This window comes from Eutrigla gurnardus (genome assembly GCF_963514095.1).
Source record: "Eutrigla gurnardus genome assembly, chromosome: 10".
NCBI classification, from domain to species: Eukaryota; Metazoa; Chordata; class Actinopteri; order Perciformes; family Triglidae; genus Eutrigla; species Eutrigla gurnardus.
In genome coordinates this window covers 20,439,351-20,457,920 of record NC_139924.1, presented here as the reverse complement: position 1 = coordinate 20,457,920, position 18,570 = coordinate 20,439,351, and the positions used below count along the sequence as shown (strand labels likewise).

Below are 18,570 nucleotides of genomic sequence, written 5' to 3'. Positions count from 1 at the left end.
ATCTCTTATGTCCTTGATTGAAAAAAATGTTATTTACTTTGATGTGTGTTTATGTATACAAAATAGCATCTATATTCTATATAGAGACTCCTGGCCCTCCTCTATCTGCTGACTCCACATTGACACTAAAGTCCATTTAGGCTTGCATAATTGGTTTGTGAAGGAAATGAGCAATGCTTCATGGATATGAGTCAGCTATCCATTAGAGTGCTCAACATTAGGGACCACGAACTTCAGCTAACCTTGAACCAGAGCTTGTAGTTGAGACCGAAAGAAAGAAATAGAAACACAACTGTTTGTACTTGCCACCTCTATTGCTGTAAATAGCAGCTTCACTGGTAATGCTCTGGGTCAATCAGCGAGAGGCCAATCCCATGTCTTTTTAGGAAGATGCAAAGAAAAATAACAAAAAGTAGAGAAAACAAACAGGTGAAAGGCAAAGATGCAGTCTGTGTCACTTAAACTCACTCTAAGGGAGCAAGATATTAAAGAATTACCTAATGGATAGATTACCAATACATAAATTAATACTGGGGGAACGGTTGTCTGTTTATTTCTCTACCTCTCAGCCCTGTGATAGTCTGGCAACCTGTCCAGGGTCGACCCTGCCTTCGCCCCCAAATGTCAGCTGGCTGGGACGGTTATTGGAGAAATAGGATTAAACAAAACCAACGTATTACATATCAGTATTACGAAAATCTGCATATAATCGACAACTGACTGACATTAATAACTTTAAAGAAAAGTAATACACAGGTATTGTAGCGTACGACACATAGAAACATCCTTATTAATGCAAATAAAGCATGATTGTGGAAACGCAGTGACTCCATACATCTGAAGAGACAAAGTATGCTTTCTTTATTTGGACAAGCCTGATTTAAGAGAGTAAAAGACTGTCAACTTCTAGATTTCATGGGAAAACATCTCTAAAAGTTTAACTGATTATTTACAGATGGAGATAAAACTCCATTTCAGAATGTTAGAGAGTGTAATTTTCCATCAAGACTGCGAGTGATATATTGTCAAGTTAAGTGCAGGTGTATTCATTATAATAACAGCTTTCTGAACGTCCAGTGGTTCAAAAGTGCCCACCTTTCATGATAACCTCAGAAAGGTCAGCCTACATCAGTATACAGGTATTTCCAAACATTGGAATGTCTATATTGTGTTGTGCTACAGATTTTCTCGTCTAATCCATTTCAGCACATTGTAAATACAACTGTAAGAGTTAAGAGGAGCAAGGCTGTAGATTACACTACAAAATAATCCCATTACTCCTTTAGAGGAATTCCCTAAAACAAACCTGAGGAGCTATATAAATGGGAAACGAGGTTCCCATGAAGGCACACACTGCTGTAGCTTGTGTTTCTCCATCTTGCATCTCTTTCTGAGTAATAAAGCCCCCCCCCCAAATGTTATGTAAATTGCACATGAAGGTTTTGTTTCACCCTTCTGTCAGTAATTAGTGTTTTTATAGGATGAGCACGTGTTTGGAGGATAATGGTGCCGAGCATAAAACCAAAGATCCCCTCATACAATCTATTCTTTTCCGCGGGCTTTGCAGAGACGATGCCAGTCGTTGAGATGTCTGGTCAAATTGAAAAAGGCTTGCTGCAGGACTGTGCAAACACAAATACTGAACAAGGAAGAGTCCACTTTAGTGCAGTTAAGATCTCTAGAATCGAGAGGAGTGGCATGTCTTCATATTCTTTAATTTCCAGTCAAGGAAGTCAGGTGAGATAGAAAGCTGATCCTAAGTCAGCACTGATAAAACGCCAGGCCTGGTATCCAGATGGGGACCTTTTTAAGCTTCAGAACAGCCCATCTTCCACGCAAAAACAAGGTTGATGCCATTTAGGCGGCATAATCGATCCTTTTCGTTCACTTGGAGCAGCAGTGCCGGGATTCACAGTGTTTTTGTGGATCATCGGAGGAAGTACTCGTGGTTCAAAAAGCTCACAGGCTATTCGTGCTGGCGTGGCAGCGGTCACACACTCTGACTGGGTGGTCCCAGCCTCGGGAGGGCACGGGCTTGTTGTGTGTGGAGCAGGGGCCGCACACGCCCTGTCCACAGGCCCTGCAGTGGTGCTTGGACATTACCGGAGTGAAGGTTTTGGAGCACTGGTGACACTGGGTGATGTCCTGGTCTGGCACCCAGTAGTCTGGCCGAGCCACGTCTTTCACAAAACCTGAGGGGAGCGGACGGAACAGTACATATTCAATTCCAAGATTTCCGGTATATGGTTTTTATGAGAGTATAAATATCTGTATGTTAAAGAGTGTATTTAGTTTTACATTGCTGATCAATCACTTTAAAGGATCCCAACGTTCCCTGAAGGTGAGCCATCTAGTTAAATTGGCCGAGTACATCCACCTCGTTTGCTAGGATTCAATATCAGTTGTTATTAGCACCAATTTGGAGGTTTTTATTGCAATATGGTTGCAATTTTATCTCCTTGACAATGTTGAAATGTGTTTCCATCCACCAAACAAACAAATAAAACTTTAGTTTGTTTTCAAAAAGAAAAAAAAATCCAAGTCAAATCACATTTTTTACCTATAAAATTGCTAATTCGAAACATGCTCAGGAAACATCTGATTGGTTAAACGCTATTAAAGTGCAACCTGACTGCAGTGTGATGTAGTGTGTCGCGGTAAAATGCGGCAGCACTCACAGAGGGGGTAGTCCACAGCCGTGGTGACCATGTCTAGTGTAGTCTGGGCCACCTCCGTCACTCTGCGAGCTATCAGACCACGAGGCTCCACCTTACACACTAAAGAAAAGGTGTGTGAGACACAAATGTGTAGTTCACAAACGCGGCAATAATAAATGTTTATATGTGAGCAGCCATCACAGACATAATCCGCATTTAGGATTCTTCATCCCTGATATTATTCAGAAATGTGACTTTAGAGCTTCCTACATTTTATATGCTACTTGTAAATCAATATAAAACACAAAATATGACACTTAATGTTTGAAATGACTAATGAACAAGAAAAAGATGCCAGCAAATAAAAGCTCATTCATGATAATTGACCCTATTTTGTATTATTCTACATAATGTAAAAGCTTTACTCCTTGCCCTATTAAAATGACCTCTTTGTAATTTAACACAAAAGCTGACTAATTGTTTGTGTCCTACCCTGGCTGTTAGTCTCGGGCGGCCCTCCTTGTCGGTAGCAGGCCTTACACACCCTGACAGGGCCACTGCCCCAGCCTCTCTCCGGCACAGGCATCCTGTGGCTGGAGCAGGGGTGGCAGAAACCCTCGCCACATGATCGGCAGTGGTGCTTCCTCTCCGCCTCCTCAAACACCTTCTGACAGCCATGGCAGGCCTGAAGGGCAGAGAAGGATTCAGTGATGGAAGGAAAGATATAGTAACATTATAATAGCAAATATGAGTGAATCATTTAGTCAACAATGTCAAACTTCTGTGTGTTAAAAACAAATCTTTTTTTTTTTATCAAATTAGGCTCTCTATGCATTAGAGATATATATTTTTGTGGGTGTAATAACGTTAGGTATGCTTGTGCCCCTTCCTCTTTAACATTGGATTCATCAACTTCATCCAAAAGGAACTGGACGAAATGTTCTGCCTTGATTTGAATGTAAAAACAAATGACTGTGTGTATGACAACTTTAATCCTTGTCATCTGAATTGTTCTGAAGTGTTTGTTGCTTGTTCTCAGCTTTAGCGCTTTATGCTCACAGTGATCTCTGTGTTGGGTCTCCAGTATGGCGGTGCGACCTGGTCCGTGACCCAGGCAGCGACAGCTTTGGTGGGTCCCGTGCTATACTCCGACACGGACTGGATCACATAGTTCATCCCATCCAGGACCCTCTGGGCAGCGTTCTGGTGGTTGTTAAGAAAGGTGTCCGACTGACAGAAGAAAGAGGAATGAAAAAAAGTTAGGCGATGTAAGTAGACCGGCAGATGGCTTTATGGTCCACAACCAGGGAGAGAGGGATGACATTTTTTTAATTTTGATTGGTACAAATAATTTCCTACTGAAGCAGTAGAAACTGTTAAAATGCATCACTTGTGGAAACTCACTCTCTCAGGTGAAGCTAACTGCACAAAAAACTACATGCAACATGTTGCCAATTCAATGGTGCATTAATGGCAAATGTTATGTAAATGGCACATGAATGTATTTGATGCTCCTCCAAGAAAATCAAACAACGTGTTATCTCAGGGAATAGTGATGCAAGATAAATATGAATAATCTCCTTCATCAGATGGCTAAATAATCTCAGGATTCGGTACACTTGGTACTCGGTACACTGAAAACTATAAACTGGAGGAAGGGAAGAAGAGTGGAGTACTCACCCCCTCCCACACATGCTTGACCTCGGATCGCACCACGCCGCTCTCTGGGTCCTGGTTTCCCATCCAGTACTGTCTGCTGCGGTAGATCACACCACAGCTCCCACACTCCAACACATAGCTGAGGGGCAGGTGGGACGAGACAACATGTGATGATCGCAGGAAAGGGAATCAAAAGGTGCGTCTGTGTGTGTGTGTGTGTGTGTGTGTATTTACATACCCTGACCAGGCATACTTGGCCAGTCCAAACCACGGGTTGTCAGTTGAAGCTGACGTCTTGGGCAAGACAATCACCTCTCTGCCTCCTTCATAGCACCTCTTGAGACATGAGACACAAATATTGACAATAATATAGAAAATGTATTACATATACGTATGTGTTTTATTTTACACCCAAGTCTTACCTTACAGATAAGGACCTTGTTGTTGTACTGGTGTACATACTGGCACAGTCCATCTGCCATGTGGGGGACCCTGTCTCTCAGATGGTTCATTCCATTCTTACAACGAATGCTGGAGACGAGGCAGAAAACCAAACGTTTCAGACCAACATGACAGACGTCGGAGACAAGTGATGAGGGCAGATTTTTGTAAAAGTCTGTAAAAGTCACAGACCAAATTCTTACAGAACCAGTGTTATGGTTTCTTCCACTTTCAGATTTTCCATAAAGAACAAACACTCCCAATTTCCCCTTAGGCAAAATATGGAAAAGGCATCAAGTTTTATGTGTCCCACTGGGGAGACATCCACAAGAACAACAACAGATTTTCTGCTTTAAGAGAATAAATTCCAATTCTGTGATTCAGCCAGAGGCAACTGAAAGTTTTCGGTTTGTGTGTCTGTTTATGTTTCCATCTGGCAATAAAAGGCTTTAACTGCTGTGTGAAGAGTCTGAAGAGGGGAGATGTGCCCCAACCAATTAAAAAAGTTTAATTTAGACAAATGTTTAAAAATGAAAGATCCGTACCAGACGTGGTTTATAAATACACTCAGAAGCACATCTAAAGTACAATTCTAAAGATCGTAAAATTGGAAGCTGTATCGGCTGGAACAATGCAAAGGATCAATGCGGAGGTGTCTATATCCATCACAGAGGGGGGAGTTGTTGCCACTGACGCCAGAGTGGAAAATGCTTTTAGCCCAAATAGCCATCCAACCTGTCTCCACGCCTTGACTGCTGAATCATACTAATCACTGACAAACAGAGTATAAATGGACAGTAGGCTGCGAGGGATCTCACGCAAAGCTTCCAGCTCAAGAGAACTATGAGATCTGCAGCCTGAATATCTGCAATACAGCTTAGCACGATCGAGGGATTAATTTCATTCCAAAGGATATTTGATTTTCATTTTTCTTTAGAAAGTACACAAAAGGGATTTTGCATCAGTATGGACTGAATAATGTAAGAGATGAGCAGTGTCATTTTGCACAGGTGTAGGAGAGATTGAATTTATGATTTATGGACCAACATTCTGAAAACTGTTTCCAATGACGTACTTGCAGCTGAGGCAGACGGCCGAGCAGGTGAAGTACTCGTCTGGGAAGAAGGAGAAGGGGGTCATCTTCTCGTCTGACAGTTCACCACAGAAACGCTCACTTAGGGCCTAAGGAAGATGTAAAAAAAGAAAGGCAAAGATTGATGGACGAGAGCATGGGTGTCTATTTAATACAGATGGCGATGGTCCATCACGTACCTCCAGAGCATGAAACACTATACCGGGCTGGCGGGGGGAGCGTGTGTGAGTGTTCTTCACTTGCTGCCTGACGGCCTCCAGCAGCCTGCTGTAGTCAGTGGGAGGCGTGATAGTCTGGGAGCCAACATACTGCACTGAGCTGAAGGCCTCTGCACCCAAGCCCAGGTCGTGAAAGCGTTTCTGGAGCAGCGTGTCAGCATGGCCACCCACCTTGGAATCTACAAGGGAAAGGAAAAACAAAGCAGGAACCACAGAACAAGAGATTTTAAATAAATGGTGTGAAAACGGCAAAGAATTAGGCTTGTGTTTTTGTGATCGCATACATTAAATTCATGCTAGTACGTATATTTTCTCCCCTACCGTGACCGAGCAACTGGGTGTGTGTTGTTTCCTGGAAGACGATGACAGCCGGGCCGAGAGAGGACAGGGGCACGTCCAGACCACAGCGGCTGGAGAGGGCCCTGAGCTCTGGTGTGAAGTGCTTCAGGTAGGCCCCCGAGGCGTTGCTCAAGAACTGGAACATGTCGTTGTGAAGGCGCTCTGCCCGTGTACGATAGACTACTATGTCAGACACGGCCAAAACCTGAAAAAATGGACACAGGTATACTGTATATATAGAGAGCTAAGTATTGAATTTGCTGAGAAAACAAAACAAATGGAGGATATAGATGTACATTTTAACCAGTGGTCCCAGAAACAAGCACCTGTCCCGCACCTGTCCACTGATAACTACCAGCATCATGTGGACCTCAAGCAACACTTCTGGGGCAGGAAAGTGGGGCTCTAATTAGTCACAATAATAACGTTATCATCTTATCATCCGATATGTCAACATGACCTCGACCATTTCTGCTGTCTTCGATATTGCCAGTTGTGTTTCCATGTGTGTTTGTTTACATAGGAATATCACCAACGTTTTACTGAACATGATGCTTGAATAAACAGCATGGTTTTCCCTCCATTGTAAGACTTGGGCGCAGCGCCTAAGCGTTTTTTCACTGCGCCGAAGCCCAATGAAACAAAAGAAACACACACACACACACAGATGACACTTGGATTTGAAGCCGCACTATACAGCTCCGGTGTGGGAACACTTTGGGTTTAATCCAAGCGTGTGAGGAGAGCCCATTAAGGTGAACGAGCCGGTATGTCGACTTTGTTTAAAAGCAGTGGCAGCTAAAGGTGGCAATACAACTAACCTAAAAGCTCGTAAAGCATGTAACCTTCCCACCCAGTTTCCCGCCCTGGCATAAAAAAAAAAAAACCTGCTGGAGATGGAGCGGGCCTTCCTGAAAGTTGAATATTACGGATGCCTTTGCCTGATAGTGCAAATATAAACGTGACAGCGCGACATGGCGGATGCTCAGAGATAGCGTAACTTGCTATATCGCTAAAGAGATGCAGCCATTCAACACGGTCCAAAAAACAGCATTTAAAGAAATGACAAAAATTAACATTCAACTCCCAGACTCTTTAAAAGGGTGTACTTGCATTATTATGCTATTATACTATCATTATATCAGTGGAATAAGACAAACTTACATCCCTAACTCTGTGTACATTGTGGGAAACTAATATTCATACTTTTTTTGTGGTAACACACCCAGCATGCAGTAACTCCAAGAAAACCAACCAGCAACCAATAACATTACCTTTAGCAGCAGCCGCATTCTCTGGTTCTGATTGGCCGCGGCCCCCAACAGGCCCTCGGTATCCAGGCAGACCAGGCTGAGGACGGGGTCATACGCAGCCCACACTCCCACCGTGCAGGAGTTCGGGGACTTGGAGGTGTAGAACACGCTCTCGCCACCGAAGAGGATGTGGTTGAGGGTGTGGGATTTGCCATCGCCGGTGTTGCCGAAGATGGAGACGACTTTGACTCCCGTCACGTCCCCGCAGCCGAGTCTATCCACAAACTGGGACTCATCGCGGACCTTGGAGGGAAAACACAATGCGGAGACAATTATGGACTGAGGGGTGAATGCTGGGCTGTCTAAACATGATATAATTGTCTCCACCTGCTGTCTTTATTGAATCAAGAGAAATAAACGTGTTGAATCTGTGTAAACAATTCAGTCTTGAATGACAACAAACTAATGAAGTATGTCGTCTAAGCTCTGCTGTCTTTGAGACATTCAGTCAAGAGAGAAATGTTGTATTCATTAACGTGGCTGGGCCTTCAGCTCTGTCAGGGGAAACAAGAAGGAATAAATTGGTTGTGCATGTATATATATACACATATATAGCCCAGACTATATGGTCGAGTAAACAAAAAAACATAATTATTTCCTGCACTTTGCAATTATTTGACAATACGTGAGACGGTGCCTCCTGGCGGGTCAGCTGTGCTGTATGACTCACCTGGGACTTTCCCAATAGGAAGCCCATCAGCTGTTATGCCAACGTTAAGCCTCTCATTTGTTTAGGTATAATGAGCCATCTTGTTAGCGAAAACATAACTACCGGTAGGCTATTTGTGCTAAATAGGGAGGACGCCGCGCCTAAACGCCAGTCATTGTGATATTAACAAATATGGTAGAGGATTATTTCAATTTTAGCAACAACTTGAATTTAGCTCGGTGTGTTGTACGCTGTCGGGCTCGTTACATCAGCACTGGAACCGTTACGTGTCAGTGACAATCAATAGGCCTTCATTAAAGTGTGTTTTGTCCCTCTTCCTAGCTTAGCGGCTAAACGTTAGCATCCGCTAGCCGAGTTGACGTTAGCTAACTTTACCTGAAGGTTTTCTTGTTCGTCCACCAGCAGGAAGCTCCGGAGACCGTCTGCACGCTCTTCTGCCTTGATTGGACTGACCGTGAGACTCTCCATTTCTTTCATCAGTATATCGGACATCACTGTTGGCTCAGCGTTGATTAACACATATTTGTGACGGCGGAAAAACAAAACGAAAGTTCAACATGACTCCTCTCTGTCTGTCAATCACAACAACAGCGCGTGTGTACCACCGACGCTGCGGGAGGAGCCAAGGAGCACGCAGGCAGTGACGTAGGACGCACTGTGTACTCTGCAAGCGGCATCTTGTCTGGTACAGCAGCACCACCCCGTGGACAAAATGCAGAATGACACATGGTCTGACATTCGACAAACTTCCGAAATCTGACGATAAGAAATCATGGAATTAGACGAGACAATGACTTCACAGACGGACACATGCTGTGAGTATTATTTGTCAGAGTTTTCAAGTTAAAATTGATTATGCTTAACAAATAAAATTCAAGTCCATGCATTTGTTTCGCCAGGCTAGTCAAGCTGGAAATGTGTGCGTTTTAAAACAGCAAACTGATTCATAATTACCGCAACAGTGAATCAAAGTTTCCATTTAACTGACAGAGAGTGTTTTATTGGAGCAGTGCTTCCATGTTAAAGCTGCTTGCTAATGTTCATTAAATATTTGTTAGCACAGATCTATAAATATCGCATGTCACTGAATGGCTTCAGAGCGGCGCCACTGCTGCTGAAAGGACACGGAGGAAGAAATCCCAGCATTGCTGCTCTAAACTGTCCTGGCTGAGCTCCATCCGTCCTCCTTTCCTTTCCTTCCTTCCTTCCTTCCTTCCTTCCTTCCTTCCTTCCTTCCTTCCTTCCTTCCTTCCTTCCTTCCTGCCTTCCTTCCTTCCTTCCTTCCTTCCTTTTTTTTTAAGGATTTAAGGAAGTAAGGCATAATGTACGGAGGTGTGAGGAGACTGGCGAGGGTCCCGGCCTATCTAGGGGCTCAACCACGAGAGACAAATGTCTGAAAGAATCAATTATAGGCCTACTCCCAACCCATCACCCCTGATTAATGAATAATTAAAGCTGCTCAGTGCAGGGCTACCTAGCATAGATAATATGAGATTAACCATGCCTATCAACATGATACCACTGTTGTTAGGTTATGTACACACAGCGTCTCTTAATTTCCCCTAAAACAGGTAGTATGGACTAGTAGTATATAGTATAGTTTTGAATACATTTATTATAATTTTGTATTGTATCTTCAGATTGTATGCAAATGAAAATATAGGGTATATATATATATATATATATATAACACACACACACACACACACACACACACACACACACACACACACACACTATAAGTTATATTCCCATATAGCCTATATGCAAAGTTTTCTCTTTAATATAATAAATAGTATGATATGGCTACCCAGTGCAGTTTTGGGACTGGTCAGTGCTGAATCAACCTCGCTCAACATCATCATCATCATCATCCTCCTCCTCATCATCATCATCATCCTCATCCAGACAGGGCCACAATGCATAGGAGGAGCTGGCATCCTCAGACTAACAGACAGCCCTGCAACCCAACCTCAACATAACTATAGACGTTCTCTCTTTTTTTTGGAATACATTCTCAACTGGGGGATGGCTTTGCCCTTACAAGTCCGAGGCGGGACTGTGGTCCACTCAAACCGCTATCCCCGCCGGTACTTGTAGTGCCATTCCCCTCCGCATGTTCCATGTTGACGTGCATAGAAAACTACACTTCCCCAAAGCTGTCACCGAGCGCTCCCGCCTCCTATTGGCTGCCCGTCCCAGCCGCAGCCCCAGAGAATGAATGAAATTGAAATAGCTGCTACATTACATGTACAATACCGGGCTCTGCAGTGTTGCATTCTATCATACTATATCAAAATGGCTACAGCGGTACAGAACCCCCTCAAATCGTAAGTACATCACGTTTCCTGTGTTTGCGCTTTTTTGTGTCTATATGCATGCTGTCAGTGCAATTTAAACGGCTTAAATTCCCAGATATTTCTCAGCACGATTACCAACACATAGTGCATACAATGCATACAGCGGAGATAGAGGTAATGCCAGCGAACGCGAATCAGCCTTAAAGTAAAGTTACATTTAAGGCTGACGGGGGTTTCTGTGTTTTTTTGGTTGTTGTTCATTGTTTGTTGTTGTTGGCACGAGGGGATTATTGTGCGCGCCGATGCAATTCATATAATCGTTTCCCCGGAGCCAACAGTAGCGTGTGTGCAGGGATATGGAGGAATGCTGGAGGTAGATTTGGGTGACCCGGCGTGTCCCTTGCCACGGTAGCCAGCCAAGATCACGGTCAAAGCCAGGCTGGGGTGGCGAGCTGGCCGGGAGGCAGTGGAGCTTAGGCGGCTTTACCGTACCTGTGAGCACATTTTTTGGGACAGAGGGGGGTAAACAGGTAGGCAGAATGAAGCTCACTGCCCCGGTTTTTTTTTTGGCTACGGTGTTACCTTCACTGTTGGACCTCTCGGAAATAGATAAGGAGGTAAATACATGGCTTCAACACCCGAGACTTGCTTTCATCTTTAGCCCCCATAATAAAGGCTAGAATAAAACCTTAAATTGCAGTGTGGCGTCAACACTCAACGTGCATCTTAACGGGCATTTAATTCCACTAATGGGTCTCTAAACGGCGGATTTCCCGAGAAGTTTTCTCGCGTAGCTAATGATCCCTTTGTGCAGGTTTTTTTGGGGGGATCTTTTTTTTTTTTTGTGTGTGTTTTTCTCAGACTGGTTTGAGCGGAATGCAGACGCCTGCTGCCCGCCTGGGCTCACGGCCAAAAAGGTGGCTGATGTGCGTCTGTCAGCGGGGAGATCGAGCCGGGGAGAAAAAAACGAATAAACCACCACAATAGCTCCGATATAAACATGCAACCGACGAGTGTTTGAGCACACCACAGATCCAGCTTAGGCAGTTTGAAACAAAGAAAAGTCGTAGACCTGTGTGCAAGAGAGAGGGGCGCGCAATCGGATGCTGCACAGGTTTCACCTGAGCGGGGATATGGGATACAACCTGTCTGTCTGTCTCCCCTGTCTGTCTGTCTGTCAGTCAGCCTCTCTGAGATTCAGACACAGGCGACATTTCGTGCAATTCCATGAACGACTGCCCTGTACGTGCCTGCTTTGAAGAGCACTTCACAGCAGAGAGGAAAACCGGAATGGAAGCTGATTGGGCAACCGCGTGCTCCCTTGATTGACTGTGATGGTATTTTAGTGTTTTGGGGGCTCTATGCATTTCACTCATGGCACATACCTCAATGATTGTAGATGCGAGATGGATCATTCCAAGCTTTAAATATGATGGAGGGACAGGAATGGACAGGTGGACCGGGTGGAGGCTGTCATGTGGGGTCGTCTTCTCCTATGGGATGCTCATCCAAGCGGACCCAAAGTGTGGCCAGATTGCTCCCAGAGGCCCTCTCTGACACCATGTCAGGGGGATCAAATTGAATAATTTGCATGGCTATATATATATATATATATATATATATATACTGGGAGATGAGACAAGGTTGCAGTGGCAGGAAGAAGAATAGGGAAAAGAGTACAAAATAAACGGTTAAAAAAACTCAAACCACGCACTGGAGGGCCAGTCACTAAGGAACTAGTCACCAATTGTCAGCGGTGGTCTTGCATTGATTTTAAGTACTCGCTTTCTGACAAAAGAGGAAAAAGGAAGACACAGAACAAAGCAGCAAAGTTGCCAGCCAGATGCAGACCTGCAGGGATGCTGGCACACTGTTTCACTACAGCATTTGACTCTATATGCAGTAATAAAGTGTATTTGTGTAATAAAATGTATTACACAAGGCCACAGCAATCAACGCTGCCTTTAACACCTCTACCAACTGTATAAATGCCATCGTTTACGCAGTATGGGTTTAACTACGTTCCAGTCGCCACACTGCGATGGGCTTTTAAACAAGCCCTGGTAATTAACGTGTCTACAAACAAACTATTAGAGGCCCATCCGGCAAAAAAATAGGGCAAGCAACAAGCAAAATTTGGTTCAATGTCGGCCCTAATAGAGCGGCTGGCCGCGTGCCATGGACAATGCCTGTTGTGTCCCCTAACTTTGTTAAATCTCTGCAATAAATTTGAATTAATTTGGTGGATGTGAATTCTGCAGGAAGCATTCACAATTGTCACCCAAGTGAGAGTGGTGTGTGCGTGTGTGTGTGTGTGTGTGTGTGTGTGTGTGTGTGTGTGCGTGTGTGTGTGTAAGTACAGTGGAGGCTGCATTTGTGTGCAAAGGCAAATCAGTGGAGGAGAGCAGCTAGCTCCAATCTACTGGGCATTTCCCCACCAGCCTTCTCTCCCTCTCTCCATCTCTCCCTCTTTCTCTCTCCGTCTATCTCTCTGCTGCTGGATTAGAGACCCGTTTAATCTCTCCTTCTCTCCTTCTCCTCCGCTTCCCTCTCCATCTCCCCCCTTCCTCTTATTTCCTCCCTGTCCTCCCCTCACCCCTGCTACCCCGTCTTCCATGTCCCCTCCCTCCTTCTTCATCACTTTCTCCATCCATCACTCTTTTTTCGCCACATCCCTTTTGTTCAGCCATTTCCTCTCCATCTTGCTCAACCCTCTCTTTTCCATTTTCCTTCTTTTTCGGCCTCAAACCATCTGAGCCCTCCAAGTGGCTTACCCTCAACCGCCCCCCCCCCCCACCCCCCACCCTCCACCACTGTTCTTTACATTGTGAATCAAGGCATGTCACCACTTTAATATTCAGCAAAAAATACTGAAGGAAATTCTTTATGCGTTTTGTCAGATCCCTTTAAATCTTGTTGGATATCTTATTCATAAGAGTTCTTTTAGAGAGATTTACTGTGGATTTGAACTATCTACTGGCAGAGAGTGTTTATAGTCCACTGTTCATACCAGATTATGAACTCTTCCATTATGCGCCATCACAAAAGTGCTACGTTAGTCACAATTAAATGAAATCAACAGAATTGAACTTCACAACAATCACTGTAAAGGCACAGGTGACCGAATGATCAAACTGGCAGTTGATGTGTATATTTCAGTGATATTACTTCTTTGTCCTGGCTGGGGGGGGGGGGGGGGGGGTTGTAGATAATAGTGGGCTGTGGTTTTGATGGCGGTTGTGGCAGGGGCCTATATAATATTATTTCTGGCCTGCCTGACAGAGCCGAGCTAAATGAGTTCCGTGTAATAACCGGCTCTGCAAACAGCCCCGCGCGCGATGGCTGAAACCACAGCCTGAGCATCCATTTCTAGATCTTTCTTTCTCTTTCAATCTCTCCCTTTCATTCCCTCACTCGCTCATTTGTGCGGTATCACCCGTGCGGATGGATACGCGCAAACACACACACACACACGCACACACAACAGGAAGCGCACACAGTTACACTCTCTCATTCCCTTTCTTGCTCTCAGTTTTTTCTCCATCTGTATGGGAGTAGGCTAAGCCTGAGGACTGATGTTTTTAAGGGTATTTCTTTTTCAGAGTTATTCCTTTCATCATCCCCTTATTTAGACTTTCTATCTGTTTTACTTCATGTGTTTTTAGAAGAAAGGATGGAGAGAGACTGAGAGAGAAAGAGAGAGACATAGATAAGTATTTTTAGCTCTATGACCTATTTCTCCAGTGCTACCTAACTGACTGTCAGTCAGCTCCACCGCTTTGGGGACCTTGCTTGATTTTCCAGCCAGGAATTTGGGAATGTGTATTATTGTTTGGTTGCTACTTGTAGTCCAACATTCAGAAGGTGCGGTGGGAACAGGAGATAACTAATCAACCTGAATCTCTCTCCTCAGCATTATTTCTTCTCTCTTGTCATTCCCAATTTATATTATTCCCAGAGTCTGTGCATGTCCGGTGGATCTCTATCAAGAGTTGGCTGAGGGTGGAGTCAACACAAACCAATGGCTGCTTCTCTCTGCAGCACTTTAATAAGGATACAGACTGGGGGGGGGGGGGTTACTAAGAAAACACACACACACACACACACACATGCACTCACACGTGCATCCAGATACAGAGGTAGGGAATCCATCGCTATAATAAGAGGCCAAGTGCAGTGGTGATAAATCTCACCTGAAGGAGCTGTTCAGAGGCAGATTGCCTTACCCTGATGTACTGCCCTCAATACACACTGCAGCTAGCTACGGGCTATATACACCCACACACACACACACACACACACACACACACACACACACACACACACACAGACCAGGGATGCATGCATGCATGCACACACAAATACAAATGTTCAGCCTGCATAAATAGGTATGCACGAATGAGAACCTGCATGCATATTCTTTGTAGACAAAAACACGCCAAAACAGGAAACGTGCACACACATACATACATACATACATATATACACACACACACACGCACACACAGGCCCATGATTCACAGTTTTATAGTGATGCCGAGATAACCACACCCAGCGGACAGCGAGGCAGATTCACACAGGAAATGAAATGCAACTCTTCATTAAAATCACACCTAGGAGGTAACACACCTCTGACAGAAGTGACATGATCTGTTGCATGGTTCGGCCCCTGTCTAGCTTCCTCACTTTCTGTCTGTCATATCTCTTGTCATGTTCAAATATGCAAACAGTCAGTTGCAGGCGCGCACACACACACACACACACACACACACACACACACACACACACACACACACACACACACACACACACACACACAGATGCAGTGCTGTGACAGCAATTTGAGCAAACTGACGTTTTCCAGCTGGTAGTGTGGCAGATGTCCGCTCCTGTCACAATGTGTGTGTGTGTGTGTGTGTGTGTGTGTGTGTGTGCAGGAGTGGACAGACACACACACACACACACACACACACACACACACACTCCTGTCTTTCCATTTTTCTGTTGGTCACTGTCAAGCTGTGTGGCCTCTTTGTCTTTGTGACTGACGACTGCACTACACGCACACACACACACACACACACACACACACACACACACACACACACACACACACACACACACACACGCACTGGAATGCATACTTGTGAATGTGTGTCTTAAGGTTTTAGAACTATATTTTGTGAGGAGGTGCATGTGCAGCCTCCCCCACTATATTTGAGTACACCAGCTTACACGTATACTGTATATAAAATCTCCTTGCCACTGCAGCCTAGCAATATCCAGAAGAACAGGAAAACGTGTTCACGTGTGCACACACACAGAGAATGGTAGAAGAGAGAAAAAAAGACAAATCATTTCAGTGAGTGAGGGAGAGAGAGGTCGAGAAGAAATTGAATTGAGGGTGGTGAGGAGGGGGGAGGGAGGAGGAGGGGGGGAGGGAGGAGGGTGGATTGGTATATTGCATAGTTTAATCTGTTGAGTTCAGCCATGGAGGCACCGTTTGGGGGGAGGGGAGGGACAGTACAGTAGTAGGCCGCCTTTCTCCACTGCGCGCGCACGCACACACACACACACACACACACACACACACACACACACACACACACACACACACACACACACACACACTCACACATGCACTCACACACACACTCACACATGCACACACGCACTCACACACGCACGCGCACACACACACACACTATGAAGTACACACTCACGCATGCACACACGCATGCACACACGAACACACACACTAACGTGTGTACATGTTTGTGTGAGTATCTGCACAGATGGACAATGGTGTATGAGACAGGTGTGGACCAGGTGTATAGACTTGAGTATGCAGGCACAAGTGTTTTTTCAGGCTTAAAGCTAACACACACACACACACACACACACACACACACACACATAGCTACCAGACAACAGCCATAGTCTCGGCAGCATTTGTTAACGATTCTAAAGTGTTAAACACTTCCATACAATCTGCCCTCAGCCCTCATGAAGCCATTTACATGTGGACTACTTAATGTCCTCCCAGTTTAATTACCTCATTTCACCCAGTCGGTATCCCCAACTGAGATGAAATCCTTTGTTGGCATGAAGGTTTTTTTTTTTTTTTTTTTGTAATTGTGGACTAATTTTCATGATTCCCTCATATTTCTCGTTGGCTTTTCCAATGATGTGGTTTCACCTCAAGGGGGAGCCCTCTGTTTCTCTATTGGTTTGGGAGAATCAGCTAATTGGTGTGGCTAATTGCAGCGTAACCACAGAAAGCTACCGGCAGTATGGTGTGTGTGTGTGTGTGTGTGTCTGTGTGTGTGTGTGTGTGTGTTTCAGAGTGTCCACTGGGCTGAGACTCAGTATGTGCTGAAGTGGACTGCGTCTGCTGGATGGGACTTGAGGGATCACCCAGGGATTCAGACAATAGCTTACCCAGGGTGTGCCTGGTAGGGTGGCTGCGCTTTTGAGGAAAGGCTGTGTGTCTCCTGCCTGTCAGCAGCACAAGTGTGTTTGTCTGTATGCTCCTGGTGTTACCAGTTTCTTCAGTGTTTTCATGAAGGCCTCCTCCTCCCTGCTGTTTACACAGTGCAGACTGAAGCAGCTCAATGTAGGCTTAGGATTCACACACACACACACACACACACACACAACTGGCTATCGCTGCATGCACACTATGTGTGTGTCTCTGTGTGTATATATATATATATATATATATATCCATCCACCCATCCATTGTCTACCGCTTATTCTGTATTCAGGGTCGCGGGGGGGCTGGAGCCGATCAGAGCTATATATATATATATATATATATATATATATTGTATGGCCTTTATTTTATAGCATGTTTTTGATTTCATGCATTACTGTGTGTGTGTGTGTGTGTGTGTGAGAGAGAGAGAGGGAGAGAGAGGGAGGGAGTGTGTGCGTGTGCACATGTGTCCTTTGTGTTGTTTTTGTGCCCTTGCACAGTGCAGGCCTGTGTGATTGTCATTTCTGTCATGTCTGCCTCGACATTTTTGGTAGTCAGCTCCAGTTCGTTGGAGACTTGGCACTGCGCCAGTTAATTCCTAAAGCTGCTAGTATTTCTCTCCACGCTCCAGAGTCTGTGTGCATTCATTATTGTAAAATATAGCCGGAACAGGCCTGAAATAGAAATAGATGTTGAGGATATTACAAAAATGAAAATTATTGGAAATGTAAAATTAGTTTTCGTGCGCAATGAGGCATATACTTAGTGTGTGTGTGTGTGTGTGTGTGTGTGTGTGTGTGTGTGTGTGGTGCTGAGGCTTTCCTCCATTGGCTGTGTGGTTTGTTGATGGGCAGTTTGGTTTCCCTCCACCTCTTCCTGTGGTCTGTGTTTTTAGTAACTGCTTGGATGGTGGGACCTCAGTGGCCACAGATCAGAGTGGTGCAGCCGTGAGTTTCTCTCTCTACATGGAGCCTTTCTTCCTCTCTTTTTATTGCGTGTGTTTTTCTAAAGGTGTCACATTATTTAGCCCGTGGTTTTCAAAGCCTTTGTCCTGCGGTCATTGATTTTTTTTATTGTTGATAGGCCTGATTCAATATTTCCACCTGAGTTTGGCCCAACACAACCCCTTGGCTGGAAAAGAACGTGGAATTTTTACAAATGATGAGGAGTAGCTCCTGTGCCCAGAATAAATAAGGCTGTTATTGTTACAGGATGCGAGGTGCCAAAAATCTCACCAAATCTCACCAAACTCCTGCAGCGTCCGTGGCCCCTTGGAGATGTGCTCTGTGGCTCTGCGGAAGCTTTGCACAAGCAGCATTTGTGCTTGTGAGCGCGCCCCGCTGGATAGCTCATAGCCGTCACTGCACTGCGCTCACATGGCAGTTACAACTGATAACGCCGT

General features: G+C 44.9%; 2 protein-coding genes across 3 annotated transcripts in view; one reads left to right on the top strand and one right to left on the bottom strand.

Moving 5' to 3' along the window:
• Nucleotides 1–837: 837 nt before the first annotated feature.
• LOC311020037 (zinc finger FYVE domain-containing protein 1) lies at nt 838–8,958 on the bottom strand. The gene is made up of 12 exons (XM_084019812.1): nt 8,766–8,958; nt 7,682–7,963; nt 6,390–6,612; nt 6,030–6,247; nt 5,833–5,939; nt 4,739–4,847; nt 4,555–4,652; nt 4,338–4,455; nt 3,717–3,887; nt 3,150–3,342; nt 2,679–2,777; nt 838–2,192 (listed from the first exon to the last, which is right to left on the bottom strand). Exons 1-12 carry the CDS (start codon nt 8,880–8,882, stop codon nt 1,960–1,962), a joined length of 1,968 nt encoding a protein of 655 aa, XP_083875938.1. The 5' UTR covers nt 8,883–8,958; the 3' UTR covers nt 838–1,959.
• A 1,630-nt stretch (nt 8,959–10,588) lies between these two features.
• The window catches only part of dpf1 (double PHD fingers 1), a 34,785-nt gene continuing 26,803 nt past the window's right edge, over nt 10,589–18,570 (top strand). Inside the window, exon 1 of one of the 2 annotated variants that reach the window (XM_084018733.1) lies at nt 10,589–10,720. In XM_084018733.1, coding sequence (XP_083874859.1) covers nt 10,608–10,720 — 113 coding nt within the window. In that variant the 5' untranslated portion in view covers nt 10,589–10,607. The remainder of the gene's footprint in view (nt 10,721–18,570) is intronic. The other variant, XM_084018734.1, reaches the window with a different exon arrangement.